General features: G+C 49.8%; 1 protein-coding gene across 4 annotated transcripts in view; it reads right to left on the reverse strand.

Annotated features, from left to right (window-relative positions):
• plxnb3 (plexin B3) overlaps nucleotides 1-24,679 on the reverse strand; it is a 50,522-nt gene that overhangs the window by 20,247 nt on the left and 5,596 nt on the right. For 2 of the 4 annotated variants that reach the window (XM_018752966.2, XM_029251818.1), the window contains exons 1-8: nucleotides 14,016-14,155; nucleotides 6,992-8,179; nucleotides 5,225-5,404; nucleotides 3,855-3,983; nucleotides 3,634-3,734; nucleotides 3,391-3,523; nucleotides 2,761-2,920; nucleotides 259-367 (exon numbers count right to left, since the gene is read on the reverse strand). In XM_018752966.2, coding sequence (XP_018608482.2) covers nucleotides 259-367; nucleotides 2,761-2,920; nucleotides 3,391-3,523; nucleotides 3,634-3,734; nucleotides 3,855-3,983; nucleotides 5,225-5,404; nucleotides 6,992-8,164 — 1,985 coding nt within the window. In that variant the 5' untranslated portion in view covers nucleotides 8,165-8,179; nucleotides 14,016-14,155. Of the gene's footprint in view, nucleotides 1-258; nucleotides 368-2,760; nucleotides 2,921-3,390; nucleotides 3,524-3,633; nucleotides 3,735-3,854; nucleotides 3,984-5,224; nucleotides 5,405-6,991; nucleotides 8,180-14,015; nucleotides 14,156-24,679 lie in introns of those variants that run through there. The other 2 variants (XM_029251817.1, XM_029251816.1) reach the window with 2 other exon arrangements.

The following is a 24,679-nucleotide window of genomic DNA, read 5'->3' on the forward strand; positions in this document are numbered from 1 at the left end:
CAAGGCACAGGCATGTCGTTAAGCACAAACGCAACGCAATGATACAATAAAGGGCGAAATAAATGCGTTTACGGAGCCACGCCTCTCGGCGATTAGGTGCCGCGTTAAAATAACGGAATGCGAGGACTTGGGTTTCGGAAGCGTGCACATTACGTGGAAATTTAAATGCAGTAGAAGATGTTCTGTGCAAAACGGTATGAGTGCATGCGTGTGTGTGTGTGTGTGTTCATGTCCAAATACAATACTTGGTTTGCTCACGGGGAGGTGGTGTTGAGCTGCCCTGCTGCCCTGCAGTCATAGAAGGTGATGTTGGTATGGGAGATGGTCACCTCTCCGAACATCAGGGACACGCGCAGGGACAGGTGGTCTGCGGAGGAGAGAGGGCGACATTCAACGGGCCTTTGGATAAACCAGCCGCTTCCACGGTTGCGCGTTACAACCCGAAGCGCCTCTACACTCGGAGGCTGCCTTCTCAGTAGTCACGCAAGCCTGGACTTGAGATGCTTATCAATCATAGGAGGCGCCAGCATAAACGTCAGTCACTTCCTGAAGTATGCGGGATTGGACATTCCTCATCCGAGCACCTGAAGATGTAATCTTCACCGTGGAGTGATTGACGACCGCACTTCCACGCCTCCCTGTAGCGTTGCGAAATGTCGGGTCCGAGGCCACGGCAGAAATTAACTCTAAATGCTGAAAGCAAGGATGTAAAAGTGATCGAGTGTCTGCAAACGTTTGACGGCCATTGCCTTCCACCTTCGCTCATAAGTAACGTCAAGCAAGCTGAGATTTAATGTAAAATAGGGGTAAATAAACCCCCTTATCCGACAACAACTGGGCAGCATGGCGGCACAGCGAGGAGCGCTACTGTGAGACAGCGCCTGGGTGGTGCGAGAGGATGTGGGTTCGATCTCCGCTCAGTCTGTGTGGAGTTTGCATGTTCTCCCTGTGTCTGTGTGGGTTTCCTCCAGGTGCTCTGGTTTCCTCCCACAGACCAAAGACATGCTGTTCAGGTTCCCCCATAGTGTGAGAGAGACAGTGTGTGTTTCACTGATGTATGGATGAGTGACCCAGTGTAAGTAGTATATCTAGCAGTGTACATTACCTTGGTGCATAAGCTGTGTGGGCTAGAAACACTATATAGTATCCATTGTAAGTCGCTTTGGAGAAAAGCATCTGCTAAATAAATATAAACAGATTGAGCTTTGGTTCTATGACCATCTCGAGACTGATGAGCACTTTAAGTGCTCTACTGGAATATTTTACACTCTCTTTACATCTAACTTGCACTTTTTTCCCCCAAAATTCAAGTTTTTTCTTAAAAAAAAAAATAAAGAAATAAAAGAAAAAAGGGGGTGTGGGTGTGGGGGTGCGGTGGCGCAGTGGGTTGGACCGCAGTCCTGCTCTCCGGTGGGTCTGGGGTTCGAGTCCCACTTGGGGTGCCTTGCGACGGACTGGCGTCCCGTCCTGGGTGTGTCCCCTCCCCCTCTGGCCTTACGCCCTGTGTTGCCGGGTAGGCTCCGGTTCCCCGTGACCCTGTATGGGACAAGCGGTTCTGAAAATGTGTGTGTGTGTGTGTGTGTAAAAGAAAAAAATATCAGGGTGCGAGACATATGCAGGAATTTTTGGAAAAAGTTTTTCAGGAAAAAATTAAATTGATGTGCGACCGATGCCTCGTAGTTAACTTGAGCGCTTCGAGGTGTAACATTTCGTGCAAAACACAGCAGCTATCTTCACGCAAACCTAACACGTACAACTCATTCTCCAATGCAGGAAACTTTCCACGTTCCAAGTCCTCGGAATGCCTTTCTCGACTTACGGGTGTTTTTGTAATGCAAGTTTCTGTTTACGCCAACATCGCACATTAAACTCAGTCACTCTAAACTCGCCCTGCTGCTCAATCGCCACGTTTTTCGACGAAATCAATAGCTTTGAGTTTAAAACGAGCACTACAACTTGAACGTTTCTCCATATTTCAAGCGCAAAACCGGTCGTTTACAAGAATTGAGATACGTTAACGAACAATGCTTCGCGAATCACTTCCGAGAAGCGATCTGAAAGAGCGGTGCGAAACGGAAACGACGTAGGCCGGTACGCATATGATTGGCGCGGTATTGAAAGATCGCGCGACTCAAAAACGAAGGCAAGCCGACGACCGTTGAAACGCCGATTCTCTTTAGCCGAATTCCAAAATATCCGAAACTGCCGTAACAACGATTATTTCTTAGTTTTAAACTCCCCCCCCCATGTGCGAGGTGTATGCAAAACTTTTTAATTTGTTTCGGAAAGTAAAATCAGGGGTGCGAGACATACGCCAGGGCGAGTTATATTCGAGTTAATAATACAGTATTTGTTAAACTAACCCTCAGCATGTTTCGTACTGTGCTGTATGTCACTTTCTCAAGAGAAGACCACCTGGAAACCGGCGATTTCACCGATTAGCCTGGTACACAGTTATTCACATACCCATATAAAAGCCACACTGACCGAACCTCAAGATATCTTAGCTCGCTTTTGCACACATACCGATGCTTCCGTGTCGTCAAATTAAACATACGTCGATTCGAAAACGAAATTCTTTTCTGCACAAAATGGTTAAAAACAGGAAATATTTACCACTGAACATCTAACATCATTACTGTTATTATTGTAAGTTGATGATGTCATTTAACCCAAGGCTCGATACAAAGCAAGAGGCTCTTCGTACTAAAAATAAACACTTAAACATTTGATATTACATGATAACATCAGGAGACTCACCACTGCCAAGTGGAGTTGGCGGGAGGAGCTCCGGCAGGGGTGATTGACATTTGATGCTGGTCTCCATGACAACTGCAGCCTGAATATGTATGTTTCCGAAGGAGCAAGACAGAGACTCCTCTTCTGACAAAGAGGGCAACTGCGCCACTGTGAGAGAAACCTGAAAGGAAAACGAAAAAAATAGCCCCGCATTCTCAACTTCTAAGAAGGATATAAACTTTGTTTGCAAAATAATACGTTCCCATCTCGCAGCACAAAGAGATATTTTTAAAATTTTTTACATTACTTTATTAAAAAAAAAAAACTGAATAAGTCAAAACCTCTAGGCAGGATTGAGATCTACATCAAAAACCGCGAAAAACATAATGATCAACATTCCGCCCTCAGATAATTCCCAGATGAGACTTTGTGTTTCCATCAGTAAGGATTGATATGCAAATCATTTCCATTATTCATTCATTTTGCCAACACCCCCTTTTCACAGCGACATGTGTAGAGCTCAGAAGCAGGAGACACAATCCGCTGCACACATGAAAAGAGTCGATGACGGCGATGAGAGGCAACTCGCTCCGGCTAAGTGGATATAAAGCATCCTGTTAGAAAGCCATCTCTGTCGGGGACGATACTTACGTTGGCCTGCTCCTCCCGGCTGAGAACGTCGGGCTCCACTCGCTCCACTGTGACGCACCTGCTGCCCGAGCGGTAGCTCCACTGCCAGTGGTTGGGCTGGGTGTGGCGGGGGCACTCCATCCGGCGCGTGCACCTGCCGAGGGTAAATCACCAGTTGAGGATGGGCTTTTGGGCTTTGAGCTCTGTCTCCAACGAGCCTGAGCGGATGAGAAGGGAAAGGGCCGGTTTCACGGGCTGTCGTACCTGCCCTCCAGCACGCACCAGCCGCAGTACGGGTCCCCGGCGGACAGGCAGGAACTGCAGTCTGAATGCTGCTCACACTGGGACACCGGAACCTTGGTGACCTGGCGGACAGACGGAAAGGACCTGTTGCCATGCCACCTTCCGCCACCAGAGTGTACCGATGCAGAGACAGGCCCCCGCCCTGCGTGGTGCTGACGGTGGTCGCGCACACGTGACCTCACCTTGCTCTCAGTCAGGACGTAAACGCTCTGCCTCGCTGTGTCCAGCAGCAGGTCGGCATTGACCGGGCTGTCCTTGTCCACCTGCACCGATTCATACACGGTGCCAGGGCCGCTGCCCTGCAGGAACACCTGGGGGAAGAGAGGCCCCGCCACACAGGCGCCTGCGGTCAGAAGGATCTGCAGCTGGTCATCCTCCTGCACAATGAGCTTCCGGAGGGAGCTACTTAAATAACAAAGGGCACCTCCGGGCACACTCACAATCCCGGTGTCAGGGTACATTAGGGAGTCCTGCAGAGCAGCTCCTCTGCTGCCTGACTGCTCTCCAAGCATAGATCCACAATCTGCTGGGACCTGTGGCCAGCCTGTTCGCCTGCTTCATCACCCTCCCCCCCCAGCCTCTAGCAGCCCGCGCACATGAAAGCGGGGCCGTTGTGGGTATGCTCCCCCGGGCAATGTTAACCAAACAGAGCCAGCATCCCAGCGATTCGCACAGCACGGCACCCCAGCCTGTGGCACATGGTGACAAACCGCTCAGATTCACAGCACAAGTCAAGGAGGTGAAGGGCATCTAGGGGTCCGTGGAGGTTCTAAAGGATGCCCTCTACCAGTAGGCATCAGAGAGCCGCTGGAGTGCACAAACAGGCCACGGAACGAGAACGAAATCTCTACCGGTAGATTAAATGGCATACTGTTCTCCAGCACAGATGCTCTTAGATTAACTGCAAGCCCTGAGCGTATGATTTATCTATAAACGCACCAACTTGTCAACTGCTTCTGCCGGCACATTCCAACCACGCACCTCGGCAGGCAGTAAACCGTGCTTGCAAGAGCTCGGAAATTGTATTTACACGATTTCTGAGCGTGTCACAAGTCGGCCTTCGTGGTATACTGTTCTGATTTTATAGCGCGCAGCTATACAGCATCAAAATCTCTAAGAAAATACACTGCCTATCTAAAGTGCAGCAATTGCTCCTAGGCCTCCTTGTGCATCTGTAGTAGTTTTCATCTCATCGTTTCAGCCTCCTGTCCTACAGTAAGAAAAGGTGCCTTTGTTGGAGAGATAGCACGTGAAACAACATTCAGTGTCTAACTTTGCAAAGTGATTGGTGGGGCAGGGTCACGTCGAGGGCTCAATACATCAGGACACGGAACTACAGGGCAGAGGGGTTCAGGTGGACTGTCCCTTCGCAGCCGCCCTACCGAGGACCGTGCGAGAACGTACTCTGAGCAAACTCACGAGGCTAAGAACACGGCGCCAAACCCGACATCTAATTTTGGCCTCCCTCTGGGATCGACGCTTTTCACTCTGCAGCTATTTATACATGACAGCTCCTGAGGAAATCCCAGCTCATCGTGCAACGCCAGCATACCTTGTGCAGCTGTCCCTTCTTGTCTCCTAGCAGAACGATGGTGTTCCCAGCCTCAACGGAAGTGACCACGGCGGTCAGCTGGGAGGACGAGGTCAGCGAGGGTGTTGCCTGGAGAGGCACAGCACTGGCGATGGGGCTGGGTGTGTGCTCCCCTCCACATGGGTACTTGCTGAGGGAGTCCTGCAGGGAAACGCCCACAGTCGACACCACGACCCTCCAGCTGCCCTCTCAGACGAGGCCTAACAAGTTTCTACCCCTAAGATGTCATTTTTGTTACAACAGTTCGCAAAGATCTGCAGCACAGGCCGAAAGGTTATAAACCATAGCTACAATGCCTAGAAATGTTAAAGGGTTCGGAAGCATGGACAATTTTTAACTCAGAAGTCTTTGAAAGTCAGTCAAAATGTTTTGTCTCTGATTAAAAACGCAGTTTCAATTGATAACGATTGTGTTCTCCTGTCTTGAAAAAGGGATTTCGTTCACCCTAAATTCGTAAGCAAAGGCTACGTATCCCAGACCCAAGAAACGGTAATAAAACATAAATAATCATTTCAGCCGTGCAATTTAAAGTTTGTAGCCGATTGTCACACCATTTGCTGGCCATTGAAAAACAAGACGGAACAAATCTAAACAAGCCAACTAACCATAAACCCAGCATCGCAACTGGCTCTCCTGGAAAATTGCTAACGATGAAACGACGAGAGTCTCGCAGGAACCCAGCAGTATCTACCGAGCCTTATTTCTGAAGCAGAGCGACACGGTGGCTCATTTTTCCCCGAGACGGGACCCTCCTGCGGAGTTCAACAAGCGGGGCTTTTGCGGTTGGGAAATGCACTACCGGGCGGTATTGTACACAGCGGAGGGAGCCCAGGAGAGTCAAAGGAATGGGGCGCAGCTGAATTAAGGGCACAGACAGGAGGAGGACACCGGGTCATGATAAACAATGCGCCGTTTACTAGTGCGGCAACGAGCGCTCAGCGGCACAGAGGAGCGACAGGAGGGTAGCTTGGTGTTCGGTCTCTCGTGCCCTACTGCAGCGCGACTCGCAGCAGGAAGGGGCTTGGCGGTCCCGGTGGCGAGAGCGTAATTTGGCGGTCAGTTGCGCAGCGTGAAAATATAGGTCAACGGAACTCCGCCAGATGGATTAAGCAGGATTTAATTTCTCTGCTCCGTTATAAACTTCACACGCAGCAGTCTCGCTGCGAACCGCCGCATCCGAAGCGAACGGGAAACCCACGCGCGCACATAAATAAGACTGCGCGCGAGCAAACGGCCGCATTAATTTATACTAACGAACATCCCTTGGATGAACCTCGAGTCACGCAGATCAAGGCCGAGAGCAGCGTGGCACGGCGGTGCCAAAGTGACCCGACCGACTGGAACGCAGAAGTCACGCGGCCGCCAGCTGAGCCTATGGGATGGCGAGCCGAGGTGCTCCTTTCAAAAGCGCTCGCAGGATTAGCGCCCCGCGGAGCAGCTGGAGATAATCCTTGTCAGGGCCCAGGCAGCTGTCACTCACGGTCTTAACATGGAAATAACACGAGTGTTCCTGACAGCAGGCTACCCGTGAGCCGAGAGCCACGACTCGTGTCGCGCTCGCTGGCCTCCGTGCGGCGGCGGCGCCTCCTCCCCTTCCGGCCTCTGCCGATCGGATTTCTGCCCGCTCTTTAGACTCGGTAGGCCCCTTCCGCCGCGCCAGTGCCGCTCCTGCCGAGCTGCACGAGGAAAAGGCGTGCCGAGCGCAGGGGAAACGATGCGAGCGCTCACCTCGGCCAGGCGCAGACACTGGGAGGACACCTCGTACTCGATGTAGGCCTCCTCTTTGCCCTGGTCGTCACGGCCCTCCTTGGTGTAGCACAGCAGCTGGGCCTGTCGCATGGCCCGGTCCACCTCGCCCATGCTGTACACGCAGAGGGCGGAGCGCGCGGTCGGCGCGGGCGTAGACGCCTGGCCGGTCGCCATGGCCACAAACAGGCTGCTGGAGCCCACGTGAGTGCCCAGCGTGGCCGCCTGCGCCAGGTTGTATCCACCCTGGCAGGACAGCGGCACCTCCACGTAGGAGTAGAAGCTGGTGTCACCCGCACAGAGCCTCGACACGTAGGTGCGGTACTCGCGGTTCCTCCAGACATCCCGTCGCGAGAAGAGGAAGTAGACGTGGCTGTTGTGCCGGAGCGCCGCGACAAAGTGGTTGTTGAACTCGGAGTAGCTGCCCACTACCAGCTTGCCGAGGTCCTCGTGGGAGAAGGTGGGAGCCTGGTGGTGGCGGCTCGGCGCCAGCCGGCGTGTGGTGATGGGTGGGATGCCGCCGGGGCCTTTGCTGGTGTACCCCCGGCCCACCAGCATCAATCGAGTCCCTTTCTGCTCCACCACCACTCCCACTGTGGACACCCGTGGGTCATTGGCTGCCACGTACTGGGTGTCCACAGGGTTGTCGGTCTGGTAAAGCACCTCCGACACATTTCCCAGACTCCTCTTTTCACAAGTACCTTGCAGGACGGTGCCACACACAATCAAACACCTCTTCTCGCCACCCTCCTCCAAGAGCAGGATCTTGTTGGTATTGTCAGTCTCCCTGGCCTGGGTGCAGTCCTGAGGGTCGATAGGGGGCAAGCAATCGGGGCTATCCAGCTTAGGTCCCGTTCTTCCAGAGGAGATGAGCTCGAGGTCTGGGGAGAGGTGATACAGGGCATTCACCGCCCCCACGTAGATATGCCCCGAAGCAGAGTCCAGGAGGAGATGGCTGAGAGGGGAGCCATTGAGTGAGATGCGCACCGGCTCGAACAGAACGGACGTCCTGGGTGGGGCCTCCGCAGAAACGCTGCCAGCCGCCAGCCTGGGGGCCTGGGGTAAGGCGAAGGTGAGAGGGGGCAACAGCAGCAGCAGTACCAGATGCCACCACCAGATGGCGACGATGAGTAGCAGGGGAGCAGCAGCTGGCATGGCACCCCTTACCTGCTGGGGGCGGGGATGGAGACAGAAGGGAGATGAGCGTAGAGACAGGAGCATCGACTCGCTTCAAACACCTGATCCTTTCTCTTTCTTAAGCGTATTTTTATTCTTCAAAACACTACCGTCTTCAATGACCGGGGAGTTAACTCAAGCGAAACCAGCCAGAGTCAAATAAATGCCAAGCTTTCAGGCAAGGAAAATGTGAAAAGCTGTTCTCACTACGATAAACCCTCTCTGTGATCACAACATACTTAGAACTTATATTAAGATATGCAGGCATGGGGGGGGGGGATATATCCATAAAGCCCATTTTGACAATGCCAAAGCCAGCTATAGAACCAAGACCTGTTTACCATTAAGTTACTGCAACAAAGAAAAATGGGAGGGGGGGGAAAAATATCATAGTTGATGTCAACAACAAAGTGACCTATTAACACTTCACACAGATGAACTTATTCAAATAATTTAAAGGGGCTCCAGTGATCTGGAGAAACAGCTGTCCCCAGCGAAGTTAAACATCTCTGACCACAAAGCCACACAGGTACGGTATTTGGGAAAAGGAGGGTGGGATGACCCGAGTAGCTGTGAGGTTGGATACATGGGTAGCATTCATTTGGATATATTAAAAAAAAAAAAAAAAAAAAAAAAAAAAAAAAAATGAACAAAAGCACTAAATTTGTCAGCTTTTTTCTACTTTTACTTAAAATACAATTGCAAAAGGACCATCGTAAGTCTGAGCTTCCAGCAAAAAATGTTCCGCCATCTACACAGACCACATTCTTCCAAGAAGAAAAATGTTAGATTTCATTTTATTTTTTTAAAAGAAAAAAGCTGTCTGAAGACACGAAGTAGATGCGTAAACGGGAGATTCATCTTTAATAATTCATCCCGTTCTACTGGCAGGAATGTCTGGGGGATCTGTGTACGAGGGGCGAAAAAAAAAAAAATACGTACGTTCGCTTGATCAGTATGCACACCCTTCCTCAGTACTTTACCTCTCATCTAAAAAGAGGACTCCTTCACCTTCAAATAAAGGACGAGCGCCGAAAAGCAGCCATTCCGACAAGCTCTTAAGGACAACTCGCCGGAGCTCTTTCATCCGCCCAAAGCGGTTCGTAGCTTCCGGCCAGCATTGCGCCGAGCCACGTGCCTTGGCACATACGGAGCTGCCGGGGGCCCGTTGAGGCGTCTCCCCTCGGCCGAACCACACCGAGCCCGGGGGTGGGGTGCACCGCAGCGAGGAGTCGGTGCTGCGATGAAGGGCTAGTGGTACTCGAGCTCATGGAACGACCCTCTTTTTGGGCTGAGCGAGTCCTTCTAACTTTGTTCTCTCTGCAGAGAAACAAAAGAGAGGAAGCGTGACGGATCAAACCGGGTTCGCTCGCCCCCGTGTCAAGAGTCCACTTCCCTTCGAGAACTTGGCCGTGGTTCTGCAGCATCAGCAGCGCTTCTTCTTCCTCGTCAACGGTTCTAACATTCCTGCGGCTGAGGAGCGACTGCTGGCTGACAGAACACCCCTCCCCCTTTGGGAAAAGGCACGAAAAATATCCGACCAATTAACTGCTCATTATGTGCAAAAGGCCTGCGCCGTGTCCGAGGTCCTGGGAGACGTACCTGTAAGAGGCTGCGAACGAGAGGGTTGATTCAGCGTGTGCTGCGTACGTCCTCAGCCTCCCCCTCGGCGAGCTCATCTCCACACCTCTAAACATCCCCTGGCCTTTGCCCCCCCCCCCACCTTCCCTTCTTGCCTTCCCTCCCCCTTCAGACACGCTCTTAAGGGGCTGCTTAACTGACTTCACTGCACAGCGTAGACTCCATCTATCACCACCCCCTCCCCAAATTCCCCCATTGCTCCAATGTGCGAATTCTCCCCATCTCACTGACAGCGCTGTCTGATGGTAGAACAATCATCCCCCTTGTGAATACACACACACACACACACTCACACTCAGCTGTACAACACAATGACAGAACCTCACCAATTCAAAGAGCGGAGACAATGACCACTTGGAGAACTTGACACAAATGAGCGCTTTACAGTGCCGAGAGAGACAGACAGACAGAGACGCACAGACAGGCAACCACACCCACGTCGCCGGGACGGCGAACAGCGTTTCGGGGCACTGCTTCGCAGCTGTACGCGTGTTGGTGTGATCCTCCAACTGTCCGATCTGTCTCTCGTATTACGTGCCGGCGAAGTGTTACAACTCTCACCGGCGGCAGTTTTCGAGTTTTTCTTTCTTTACGTGGAGGAGCCTTTGTTTCGGAAAGCTGCGTTCCAGCTCCGGCCGAAGGCACGGTCTACCAGCGTGCGTCGCGCAATTACGGAGGAGGTGGACACACAACCAAGCGAGTCAGCTTGACAGGTCAGCTGTGAACTGCTCTCCTGAGCCTTCCTCTTTGTCTGGTGTGACAGGTCGGGGCGAGACCCCCCCCACCTCGCCACCGCCAGCTGTGCGGCACATATGGGGGCGGCAGCACAATGGCGCGAGTCGAACCGGGTCTGCGAGGGAGGCTCCTGCGGCGCCGCCGCGCATGAGGTGTGGTGTGGGTACCGGGCGAAAAGAAGAGGGTCTCTCCCGTAACAAACCAGGGAAGAAGTGCGAAAGACAAAGACAAAGCGTTTCGCAACCTTCTCTGTCTCCAGGCAATGAATACATTCCGACGACGCCAGAGATTATTGCAGCGCTGCCTGGTTCTTTGGAGAACGGCGCGCGAGTGGCTGGGATTTACAAGTCTCTTTGATGCGGAGTGCGAGTGTGTCAGCCTGCGAGTGTGTGTGTGTGTGTGTGTGTGTGTGTGTATGCCTGGGGTTTGCAGTGGTTTAATCACCACCTCTATGTGCTTGGCAGGGAGGCTCATTTCCATACGCAGCCCAGAGAGAGGGGGAGCAGGTGGGGAGACACAGAGAAATAAGGAGAGAAGATGGGAGGAAAAAGGGAAAAAAAGAGTCCGAAAGAAACAAAGAAACGAGGAAGGGGAGTGACAGGAGCAGGGAAGTTATGAAAAAAAAAGGGAGGGACACACAAAGCAAAGCGATTAACAGCGTATTCTCCTGAGTGTGTGGAACAATACACTGACTTCTGTGATATGGTTAAAATTAACTCTTCTGGTTCATTCCGTCTCGCTCACATTTTAGGACGTCCCTCCCTTCCCCCCCAAAATGTCAGTCTCGCCCTTCTCTTCCCCCCACGCCCTTATACCACACAGCTAAGGACTCGTGAATATTTCCTGCTTTTTGCACACAGTGCGGATGCGGCGCGGTGTAATTGAGGCGTTTGAGAAGCAGGCCGGGCTGTAAGTAAGAGTTACCAGCGCGCTGCACGCCCAGGGTCCCGGGGGGGTCCTGTTGGCAACAGCACTTGCAGCTCCACTAACTATTAATCAAGGTGCCAATTACAGACAGCGGCGCTCGTCATCACTTCCGCAAGGGGCATCACATAATATTACTTGATCATACTTTTGAAGATATTAATCAACACAGTTGGTGAATCCGAAATATCTTCAGATGTACGCATCTTCAGTAAATCACACTTCTCTGGGACTTTACATGTCCCAGCACTGCTCTGACTGACTGACTTCTGGGCACACTGGAGCTCTATGCGAATAATCATTTCCCCACGAGAGCGTTACATGAAATTCTATCTTGGAAAGCTATCGGCTTCCTAGAAACTAATCTATTCTTACATTCTTACACCTACACATGCTGTGCTACCAGCATAGCCATGAAATAAGAGCAAAAACGCACAGGCGTGCTTGTTGACAATACAAGCTTAACCACAAAACTGCATTTAAATTCAGTGTAATGCGGTACAAGGTGTCCAAAGAAGTCTTTAAAAGCAGGGTTAGAGAAAGAGAACGAGAGGGAGAAAGAAATTTGCATGTTCTCCTTGTGTCTGCGTGGGTTTCCTCCGGGTGCTCTGGTTTCCTCCCACAGTTCAAAGACATGCTGGTCAGGTTCACCCATAGTGTGCGAGTGACAGAGAGAGCGTGTGTGTTCCACTGATGTATGGATGAGTGACCCAGTGTAAGCAGTGTATCTAGCAGTGTAAGTTACCCTGGTGAATAATGTGTGCGGGCTGATAACGCTACGTAGTATCCGCTGGAAGTCGCTTTGGAGAAAAGCATCTGCTAAGTAAATAAATGTAAATGTAAGAAATATTATAAAGAAAGAGAGAGGAAAAAGAGAGAAAGGGAAAGAAATAGCAAGAGAAAGAAATAAAGAGGAAAAGAAAGAGCAAAAGAAAGAAAGAAAAAGAGGGAGAGAAAGAAGAGAAAGAAAGAGAGGTAGAAAGAAAGAAAGAAAGAAAGAAAGAAAGAAAGAAAGGAAACAGACATTTGGTAAGCACGATTAGACACACGCACACACTCATGTTGCTCCCACTATTTCGGAGCCACATTTATCACAAGTGGCAGCCGAAGCAGCGCCGTTCTCCGCCGGTTTGAAGTTGGTAATGAGTGGCGAGCTGAAAGCTCCCCGATGTGTGTACGAGACGCCCCTTTTCACACGACGAAATCCTCTTTGAAGGGAGGAAACGCAAATTGAAAGGAAAAGTAAAATCCCAGATTAAAACAAAAGAGACTTGTTGTTGGAGGGGTGGCGCGTTCGGAACAATAAGGCGATGTGAACACGAGCGGTAAATTACGCACATCCACGCGCGCAGCGCACCGTCACTAACTGCGCGGAGGCCTGTCGTGGGGTGGGAGGCTGCGGGGAGACAATGGACCGCAGCGCGCACACACCACGAGAGCGCATTTTACACACTCCACTACAGTTCTGAGGTATAAGCTGGAGGAGGACAAACGCAACGGAGCCTTCGCCAGTGGACGGCCGCAACACACACACACACACACACACCTGCTGCGGGAACACGAATGACTTTCCACGCACACTCGCTGTCCTGACAGCATGATTACATGCGTTTCTAGTGTCTTAGTGCGTGTGCAGAAAACAGCCGGAAAAGCGAACCCTGTTTTCTCTAAACTAAAAAAAGAATGTCGGTTTTAGATACTAGTATTTAATATTTATCAAGCGCATAAATACGGTGTACGATCAGTGTTCACGGCAGGTTTTTGGAACAAAGTGCCGCGCTGAACTTCAACAAGCGCGCGCGCACACACCCACCGCGGCGGCGCACGCGAGCGCCGTGTCAATGCTAAACACATGTTCATGGCGCGCGGGACGAGTCTCTGCTCCGAGATGAGCGGAGATAGCGGCTCCGAATCGCACATGTTCCCCCCCCGGCGGCCAGTCGGTGTTCAGCTGTGACCAGCTCCGCTCGCCGCTCTCACACACCCGCCCTGGGCAAAGCCGCGTGCACGCGTCGCGTGTGTGGAGCGAGGAGCCGCGCGAGAATACGCACTTGGAAGCGCGGCGCACACGTTGTCCCCCCCCCCCAACGCGGACACACAGGTTCGAAAGAAAATAAAAGCGAGGAGAGGGAGACGAAGCACCGCCGACACTCGGCGGAAACGGCAACAATGACACACGCGAACATTGTCCGAATAACACGCCTTTCTCCCCAGTTTTTAAAAAAAAAACCCCAGCCAGAATAAAACTACATTGTGTTCCTCCTACTCGTCACAGCTTCTCTATTTAGTATTTATGTCCATCTTGCCGTACGACCGAATACCGCCGTTCACCCCATTCATCGCATTTTAGCGTTACTTATTAAATCACAGAGATCAATCAAAAAGTTCAGTCACCGAAATATCTCAATTACAAGAGAGTGTTTGACAGCAACATCTCTAACGCGCACACTGTCACAGTCAGCGTTACCCACTATAAAACGTATCGACATAAAAGTTCACGGCTGTGTGATATAAAACTAATAACACTTACTTCATTCAAAAAGCACCCGGTTTCATTCCGTTAGGCGATCGGAACCGAGACGGGGAGGGAAAAAAAAACCAGAAGCGAGAAAATAAAACAAAAAAACGCAGGAGCCCGTGCTACGTACACACACTATAAATCCCATTATGTGGCTGTTACATTGTTCGGAAGCAGCTGAGATTAGGGCGAACAGGGGGAGGAAAAAAAAAAAAAAAAGGTCCCCAGTGGGAATAGGCGGGGCCTGTCAAGCAGCGCGCGGCCCTTTCCAGCGAGGCTTCCTCTGCAGGAGGGGCCCCGTTGCTTAATATTCAATTATGCTCCGTATGGACACGCCCCTAATTGCGCTCCAGCGCGCACTTACTATTAGATCTCCACCTCCGTTAGGTTTTCAAACCCTCCGGGCCACGCCCCTTACACGGAGCCCCGCCCCTTGGGCATGCGCCACGCCCCTCGAGCCGCAGCTGGAGCGAACAGATGGGAATTGGCAACCGCCTGCGCCTGTTAAGTCGGGCTTTGACACAGATACTGTTGAAGACTTAACAATGCCAAAAAACAAGTGACACTTCCAAGGGTCGCCTTTTCACTCGCTGCTGCCACATTTTAGCTGATCTCAAAAGCCCAGGTGTTGGCACTTGGTGCGAGCGCACCTTGCAAAACATCCTGAATTTTAACTTGACCACTAAGAAGCGAACAGCACGGGCAAGGCTTCCGACCTATACGCTGTCCGCCCTCGCCAGCAGCCTATAAATTACAGTAACCTACGACAAGCGGGGGTTGGCCCTGCACTCTCGTACCGGCGTGGACCGACGAGAGCCCATTGTGCATAGCTTGCTTCCAGGCAGACGCGGGGGCGAAGAGGCACGCAGGGACAGCAGTGAGATCAGCTGGGACTGTTTGCCCAGCGCAGTGAACACCCCTCAGCAAGGCTCTCATAAAATATTAATCCAGCACACAAAGGACCAACGCAAGGACTGCGTGAGAGGAGGGAGAGGGACACAGTAGCCAGAAGCGCACGGTGGCCACGGGGCGAATGAAATCCAGCGCGGACAAAGGTGCGAGCCCAGACGAGGAGGGAGACAATAACAGGGTGGGAATGCTGAGAAGGAAGCGTTGCGTGGAGGTACAGAGTGGGAAGGAAGCATCCCGTAATTCCAGGGGAAGTGTGTGTCACCGTGGGAGGGGAGAACAAAAAAAAAAAACTGCACAGGAAAGTGGAAGAGAGGCAGGTGCTGGATTGGTGGGTGTGCCTTTGTCTTGTTAAGTGTTTCCACCAAAGCGGTCGCCTCCACGTAGACGCTACGCGAACCGTAGCTACAAGTCGACGTCCCCATCGAAAGGATACGCGCTCAAGCGTACAGCAGCGAATTCTTCTGCCGTTTAATGTTTACGCTGCCACAGACAATGACGGGGCTCTCGACAGAACAATGAGGACTTGTCACACAGCAATCAGAGCCCATCCAAGCACAGAGTGGCACACGGCAAGCGTGCAAACACGCGGACGGACACTTGTTCAAGCGCGCGTGCTCGTCAGCACGTTGAGCTCTTCACCAGACGCTCCTAGTCACAGCAGCAGCATGCATTTCTGGAGCCTGAGCTCTCGGATATGCGACCAAATCTCACTGAGCAGGAGCGGCCCGAAGTGCACGAATTGAGTTACCCGGTTGAGGCGGAAGCCCAGTTTCAGCCGCTTGTGTTAGTGAGCCTCGAGCGTCTGTTCAAAAGGTATTACTCAATCAAACCAGCAGTCCATCTAATCAAACAGAACCTCGTCCCAGGAGGCCCTGCGGTGCATCTCTCTTCATTGATATTCACTCGCAGTAACTTAGCTGCACCCAAACCCCACTAAGGATCCCAAAATCTGATTATCCTATGCAGAATTCCACTTTCTACATCGTTAGGATTTTTGTTACGAGTGTCACGATGAATCAGTGCGTTATTTTCTCTTCCACATTTAAACAATGCAATGCAGTGATTTCTCTGCAGCTGTAAATAAGCCGTTCCCCTGTGTTTTTTTTTTTTTTTCCCCTTCTCCGTTACTCCAAAGTTTGAGGAATCGAAAACTGACGATTGGCATTATCTTGGCTGTGTTTAAGAAAAGAATGTGGAAAATGTAAAAACACATTTTTGACAGAACAGGGTCTTTGAACTTTTTAAATGAGATTGTTATGGAGCGCAACCGGAGAGTGAAAAGGACTCACCCCTCGGTGTCTTCTGCTCCTGAAAAGGTGCCAGTTTAATAAGACGATCCCTGTACTGTAACGTCTCGCAGAACCCTTCAACTAGAGGCACAAAAAGATTTTACATGGTTGAAAGATAAATTCTGAATTCATGTTTCATCTACCAGGTCATTCTGTTTGAAGTCACACATTTGAGCTGGGGACATACTGTATTTCTTCAACAGTCTCAGATTTTACTGGGGAAAAAAAGGCATCAAGGGAGATTTAAGCCCTTGAGTTCAGAAATATTAATATATATATTTTTTTTTTCTTTCTGAAATACTCTTACTTGTATTTCAGAGTCCAGCAAATCCAAAAACAAGGTAAATCTTTAGGGTAAAAGACGATGTATTTAGGCAACTGAATGACCCAGTTTCTGGTTGGGTTCTGGTTTCCATGGTGGGCCTCCTCAGCAATAACAAGAAAATATGATCAGTGTAAACAAGCCAGTAATCTAACCGAATATTACCTGTTCCTTAACATTCTTGGGCTGCATTGCAAACCAATTTAAACCGCTTAAATTTTCTCATCTTCAGACCTGGTTCTCGGCAAATTTTATTACACGCAATAACCAACTTCAAAAGGCAGAATACATGACTTGGTTACTGATTAGTCAATAACTCATGCAAGAAATATTCATGAAGCTGAAGTCTGAAGCTTTTCTTTTCAAACAATTAATTCTCAAACAAAACATTAGGCTGAGTTTCAAACGACTGCATATAAGCTTCCCACCGCCTTGTGTTAAACCTTGATTAGTTTAAACTGCATAGAAAACATTACTGCAAAATGTTTTGTCCCCGTTTCCCTTGCATACTGAAGTCTCGTTCTTAAAATGTTTAAGCAGAAAAGAGGGGAAAAAAAAAAAAAAAATCATTAAATGCAAAGCTCATGTACTGCAATAACTTATTTTAAACCTCAGGAGCAAATCATAACAAATGATTCCATTCTAACACACTGTGGGTATATAAAACGACTGACAGTAACAGCCAGTGATGCATTAACTTTTTAAGAGACATGTTGGCGGCAATTCCTAATGCAGAAATTTTAACCGTGGCATTCAGTTCACTTTCATAAAACATGAGCAGCGCCTTTGTTCACGAATGCAAATATCACCGTAGGCCAGATATATGGATCTTTTTTTTTGTGTCCAAACTGGCAAGGCGAGTATTTTACGAGGATATCAGTTCCAGTAAAAACTTTCATGCACTGCAGTCACCCAAAATTTCCCCGCTCTGAAGTATTTGTACGTATTTCACAAACGTTCTGGAATTCTGTCTGAACAAGCAACAAGTAAAAATTTGAGGGCGAAAAAAAAAAAAAAAAAAATCTGTCAGTGGTAAATCAAACAATATGGAGATTTACTTAAATTATTTTGCAGGGACTCAGAAATGCACGCCATATGCAAATTTATTCATTTGCAATGATGAAAATTTATCTTTATGACTGAATAATTAACTATAGCCTGTGGTATCGTACTCTAATCTGTTTTTTATTGCTTATCTTTATGTTCTCTCGCTAATTTAAATAGATGCATGAGGCTGTACATGTTCAGTCTCCATCTACACTGACGTACTTGGTGCGATGGAACATTTTTCCTATAGGTGCCCATTTCGCACGAAAGCGGAGCACCAGCCAGAACTTAATGCACAGTAACTATGACGGAAGAACACAAATGCAAGCGATGAGGCTCAAGTTCACGGAGGGTAGGAAACACAGCATCCCTTCTACAATTAACAGAGTCCATCAGCTGGTCCGTCCGCCCATTCGTAAAAGGGACAAAGGCTGGATTTGTAGGAAGCACCGGTGACAGGCCACGTGCGGGTTCAGCGTGCTCCGCAGCGCACTTTGGCCATGCTCGGTGCGCACAAGGTGACAAGTGCGTGTGAGCGTGCCTGGTGACTGCCCGTCTGAAAGATGGCGATTGTGCCCGCCTGCGCTTGCGAGCAGAACCCCAGAAATTCACACCGCATTCTTCGGCCGCAGCGCCGTTCGTCCTTTTTCCATCGCTCTGCTCCCTGCACAGTACAGTCTAGTCATGGAGTGCAGTTAAAATGCACAGACAGCGTGCCCATTACAATATCAAAGCCCAGCCTGATAAAGATGGCCTGTGTGTGTTAGCGGAAGCAGCATGACCCCGCGATGTTTTAGACGGCTCTCATTGTGTCGTCAATGGTGCCACTGTGGCATGAGCCGACCTCTGACCTCCTGCTTCAGCACAGTTTCCTTTCCACTCCAAGAGCCAAATATGCAACTGTCAGAGGAGCTGCACGGAATAATAATTCAAAAATCACAAATTTAACAGCTGATCTGACTCAGTTTATGCGCCATGACAAGAGCGCACGCAAGACTTTCTTTAAATGCAGAGCCTTGATTCGGCGCACCATACGATGCGAGCGTGACAATGTAATTAGAGAACTTCTCGCAATCTGTCTTGATCAATGTCACTGCGTTATCGTTCCTGTCAAAACCGAGTGTCGAGAAGATGCACTTTTAAAACTGGGGCTAATCCCGCTAATTGGTTCAACATCCTTTTTTCGGCGCCTTTGTTGTCACAACCAGCTTTTAAACTGCACACGGGCCGTTTCACATCAGCCCGCATTATCCCCATCAGGAGGCTGTTGTTCCAAGGCGCCATTATTTCCTTTGAACAATGCTGCGAGACAACTGAAGGCACCACAGCATGTTAGCATACAGACGCATCTGTCATGTCTCCGGCTTCTAAGAGCCGATAAAACATTCAGCAGCGAAACTTGCAAGTTTTCACCACTTTTCAAACTCTAATTAAGCTCTCATTAAAGAAGCTTCGCTCCAAATGGAGAAAGGAATTAATTGAGCTTTAATAACCTCTCTTTTTCCTTAGTTCTGCTCATTCGAACCCCCTCGGATTCCCAAAATAATGTGCGGACCGTTCGCTCAGATTGGTCCGATTGGGTAAAAACGGAGTGCTTAAAATATATTGATGACTTTTACTACGGCATGAAAGAGAGCGTTTGTAAACTGGAGAAATGCCCCCGTTTTCCGGAGGTAAAAGGGACACGGTTGTGCGTTGCCGTCCGTCCAAATGTGGACGAAATGGGTGATGTTCTCAAAAACAGGGTAAATATATTTGTGCGCACAGTGCAAAGAAAGAGCCAAAGTGAGACGAGGAACACGGAGCGAAGAGACGAGTATCTCGTAAGGGAAACTGAATGTGCAGAAACATGACTTCGACCGGGCAGGGATATGGGACACGGGACCGGGACAAGGGCATGCAGGACAGATGCACGTGGGACTGACGCTCTGGACCAGAACAGAAGCACACTCTGACTTTAGAAGCAGGTGAGTAAACACAGAATGAGAATTGCTATGAAACCTCCAGGGAATACGGTAAAGATCCGATGAAGAATGCACGACTAGATCTTTGTCCGTCACTCCTTTTATAGTGCTGGGATTTGGTGCTTATTGGGTTCAGGTCTGCTTGATGTGGCCGCTACGTTCATCCCGAGTCTGAGTTTCGGGGGTCGTGACATACACTTACAGCGTTTGGTCCTCTAAACATTTCAGAAGGAGGAGGAAGCAGCTGGGAAGAGCTACTGCTTCACTGGAAGCTGCTGACAAAGATGTCTGGCATCCAGGTGGCACGACAGGTTCAACTGCAATCCACCGGCCGGGGCTACCGCGGGGCTATGGGGAAGGGGGGGGAAAAGAGCACGACTAGCAGAAACGTGGACCTGGAACCCGCCAAAACGCAGTGGCGCATTCTTTGATCGTGGCAGCACACACCAAAGGGTCCAAAAAAAGAGGCTTTAATCAAATGTAATTTTGCACACTGCCCCGAACAATAGCATCGCTGCAGAACACTTTGTGCAGCGCTGCACAAAAGGAGAGTGATTGCGTAATACATACATTAAAAAGAAAGATAAGAGGGATGCCAAAAATAACAGTAAGTGCATTAAATAGTAATATTGTACTAGCCTCACATTACTTTTGTTACACCTCTGAGCATTCGCTGAACAAAGTGACTACAGACAACATACTTAATGACCAAAAGGAAGGAAAAGCCTCGGCAAAAATAGATTACTAAAGGTAAAGAACCTCAAAAAACAACTAGGAAACGTAAAATATATCTTAATATCCATGACAGCGGATAGCTGGTGGGGCTACTGGTACGGTACTGGTTAAAGCTGCAGCCTTTGGATCCAAAGGTCACAGGTTCAATTCCCACCTCCAGCTGTAGCACTCTTGAACAAGGTACCAATCCTAAATTGCTCCAGTAAAATTACCCAGCTCTTTAAACAGGTAAATTATTGCAGGTACATTAACACTGTAAGTCGCTTTGGAGACTGCTAAATGTAAAATCGTATTTATCATTTGCGAAATAAAACGTACGGCAACGGCAGCCAACGTTAAGACACCCGCATCCGCAGCGCTGGAGAAACGGGTCGACTCCCAACAAGACGTAAAGGAGACCCCCACGGCCGCTTTTGCCTCCTGTCAAAAGATAATTAGTCTCCCTCCCTCCCTCCGTAATGGAATGGCACATTAGCATGCCTCTCTTCTTTGTGAATATAATAAAAAGGTAGTAACCACTGTAAATAACATGGCAGCAGAAAAAAAAAAAAAAAAAAAAAAAAAAAGAACTACCTAAATACAGTTTGTCCCATTTTATCCTTTTATGTTCATGTTCCTAAAATGCTGCCAGCCATGTAAACGTACACTTGCTTCTTTCAAAACGCTTAACTGCGACTTGGTTTCTTGGGCCTACATCTAGCGATCCATACTTCCGTGTGACAAACTCCCCCGTTCTATAAACGGCCTCGTTCGGTGGTTCGCTCGTTCATTCACGATCGCGGAACGAAAACGGAGCGAGGCTGACTTTAATAATCGACTTCGACAGATTACGCTTCTAAGAAAAGCCACGTCGAACCACTCCCAGTTGAGCGAGTAAAAAGGCAGCGAGGGGCCGCGCGCCGGGGCGTGCGCACGAGTGAAACAGATGCGCTTGCTATCTGACAGCTGCGTGGCGAAGGCACCAATTAAAGTGCCACCCCTGTCTCTAGCACACATTAACACGCAAACACTATAATCTGAAGCGCAGATCTCAGCCATGCAGACACACCGGGGGACAGGGAGGAGTCAGGAGAGGAGAGGGAGCACCGGGGAAACGCACACACACACACAAGGAAACGGAGACAGCGAGAGAGACTAAGGTGAGGATGGTCGGTGGCACGCAGAGGCGAGAGGTGAAATAAATTCTTTCCCAGTGTCCAAATGACCCACGCAACAATAACAAAGATTATCTCGGTTTATGTGGGGACCGCCAAAGACCTGCCCACAGGACGGCTCCAGAGAATGGCCCTCTGTTCCCTTAGTGGCTGGCTGCAACACACGCACACACACAACGGTAAAGCGAGTTCCATAAACATGCACTCAGGCAGGCAGAGACACACACACACACACACACACACACACACACTTTTTTTGCCAGCGGGGCAGTAAACAGAGAAAGAGAGAGAGAGCGAGCGAGAGAGAGAGGGTGTTGTTTGGGGGGAGAGCAGGGTGAAGGGTGGGGGAGTGATGGGGTGGGGGGGATCTAATGTTCTGTCTTATTGTTCGGAGAAGCTCTGTCAACACCACAGAGCTCGTAACTGCAGTCATGCTAATAAAGCACACTTGAACTTGAAGGGAGGAAAAAATAAACTGGCAATGAAATCTGTGCAGCTGTGACCTCTGTAATGCGATAAAAAGCGAAATTTCATTAACTGCTGTCTTGTGTTGAGCCAGGCCTTCCAGAGACCGATCGGGACAAAGGGAGGGGGTTCGGAGGGCAGAAGACAGTGCAGCGCCTGGCATTGGAGACAGGAGCCTAGGCCGGGACAGGGAAAGGTGGGAAGCACACTGAACCGGAGAGGACGGTGAAGAGGGTGTTCAACCTGACAGCCCCGGAGAGACGGCGTATGGGAGGGAATTCACTCTGCCCTTTCTCCACCTGCTCTCTTGTTCTCAACAGCGTCGCAGACAGAAGGGAACCTACGCATCCCTGTGCTTCATCAGCTCTTAACTTTCTACAGCACTCAGAAGGACAAAAATTAAAGGCTGAAATGTAAAAATCCCTGACAACAGACATGAAAAACATGTACAGAAACATATATACAAGAATTTAAATGACTGCTTTTCTCTGAATAAAAAAAAAAAAAAAGATATGATCAAGTTTCGAGATATGCCCGTAGACACCTTCGCAAACTATATTTACGCTTTTGTTCTTAAGTAGCCCGTGTTGTAAAGAAAGCTGTCGCTCCAAGCAGTTTATGTGAAGTGCATATGGGAAATGAGGATTACCATGTGCTCGCAAGCTGTCAAAAACAACAATACGTGGAGTTATTCTGTCCTCAACAAACCACTACATCAGTGCGCCCTCACTTATTATTTAAAAAAATTTGCCTTCTTCCTGGCATGAATTAGATAAAAACACAAGTGAAAAAATGCAAGCCGCTTCCTAGAAATAATAAATCACAGCCAGCATTCTCCACGATTCAAATGTTTGTCACCAGCTATCTGTATTACACTTTCATATCTAAGCCCCGATGGTAGAACAAGCTACAGAGACTCTCTTCCCCCATTGTTCATCAAGATGCTTTACTGGTGTCCCTACAGTGATTGCTCCAGGCTGTGAGACGTCCATGTAGCCAGGGAACCCTGGTTTCCCCATGAGCCAATCACTTCACCTAAATGAATTACCAGATTATTCCAGTTTAATCCCCAGTCTGCGCTGTATCTCTGATCCATATATGGGATTCACATAGCAGCCAGTGGTCATTCAGGAGGTCACCGTGCGGTCCCAGAGGGGCTCGCAGGACACGAGTACACCTGAAACTGCACACGCAAAAAGGGACGCCATACAGATAGATACTGCAGAGTCAATACATTGATCTTCTTTGGAGAAACTGAACAGCACTTAAAGTGGAGTTCCATACACAGCATGAAAGGCGCTGGTTCGCCATGTGAAAATTTCATTGGGAAAAACACACGGAAAATCAAAAAAAGTGCATGCATATTTAATGGCACCTTGAGCACATCTGAGACAAAAGTTTCCCCTTTTGTGTGGGATGCAGTCTGACAGAGAGCGGAGGGGAGACGCTGCAGTCGGCGCGATCAAGGGCTCCTCACATGCTCCGCGACAGTGCTTGACAGGGCACGTGCCGGCCCGGGAGCTCCCATACAGCTGCAGGGTGATTGCTCCCGTCCCCAGCCTCATCTACCCACATCACCCCAGGGGATGCTGCCGGCCTCCACCTGCCCCACCTCCTGCTGCTGCCACCTGCTTGTCCAGCAAGGAAGGGGTAGGCAGCCTGGAGCAGCTTCACAGACACACACAGTTACAGACTCATACATCCTAACTCATGCAAAACACACACACACACACACACACAAGCATGCAGCCAAATGAGAGATGTGGAGTAGCGCATACCCAGCACTGAAGCATGATGTCATACCACCAAGTATGTCATGTCTAAAGGAAAGTCTCAGCCAAAGAAACATTTGCAAAAGTGAGAACACACCATGTTGGAGCACGTAAACACACACACACACACATTTTCTGAACTGCTTATCCCATTCAGGGTCACAGGGAGCCAGAGCCTAACCTGGCAACACGGGGCGTAAGGCTGGAGGGGGAGGGGACACACCCAGGACAGGATGCCAGTCTGTCGCAAGGCACCCCAGGCGGGACTCGAACCCCAGACCCACCGGAGAGCAAGACCCGGACCAACCCACTGCGCCACCCGCATAGAAACAGGTCTGATGTAATTAAGCCCCAGAACATGTCATGTGTCCCTGACATGTGTTGCCATTCCAACGGTATGAAGGCCAGAGCCAAACAGTAACCTTGTAATCTCCTCACATGACCTGAAATCTGTGGACCGGAGGCCAAAACGGGCTTGAACCCATAAACCCACTGAAGTCAGGTAATAAAAATCAAATTGAATCAAACAGATGGTTCGACAGACCGTGCTGTGCTGTGCAAGAGCTGCCTTTAATCGGCCGCCGGACGCGGTGAGTCATGAGGTAATAATTGAAAAGCCCGGACTCTGCGGATTCTAGTCCCCCAGGAAGCGAAGGAGAAAGACTAGGATTGCTTTGTAATGAAGGGATGGATTACCATGTGGGACACCACGAGACGCGAGAGGGACCGAACTTCTTGTTCCCATGGAACTGACCCTGAACACGCTCTCCGACACCCCTGTAAACACAGAGCGTGGGACGATATGGATGCGCAGCCCACAGCCCTCCCCAGTCCTCTCTAAACTAGTCCAACCTGCACGCGCACCCGCCATCCTGCGCGGATTCGCTTCGAAACGCAGGCGGCAGCTGAGGGAGTTTGCATAGTGCTGCGCAGGTGTTCCCCTCGCACACAAAAAAGGAACGCGCGAACGCGCCGGTGAAAACGCATTCAAGGACAAACGAACGTACATTAGTCTC

The sequence above is a fragment of the Scleropages formosus genome, chromosome 1 (genome assembly GCF_900964775.1).
Source record: "Scleropages formosus chromosome 1, fSclFor1.1, whole genome shotgun sequence".
NCBI classification, from domain to species: Eukaryota; Metazoa; Chordata; class Actinopteri; order Osteoglossiformes; family Osteoglossidae; genus Scleropages; species Scleropages formosus.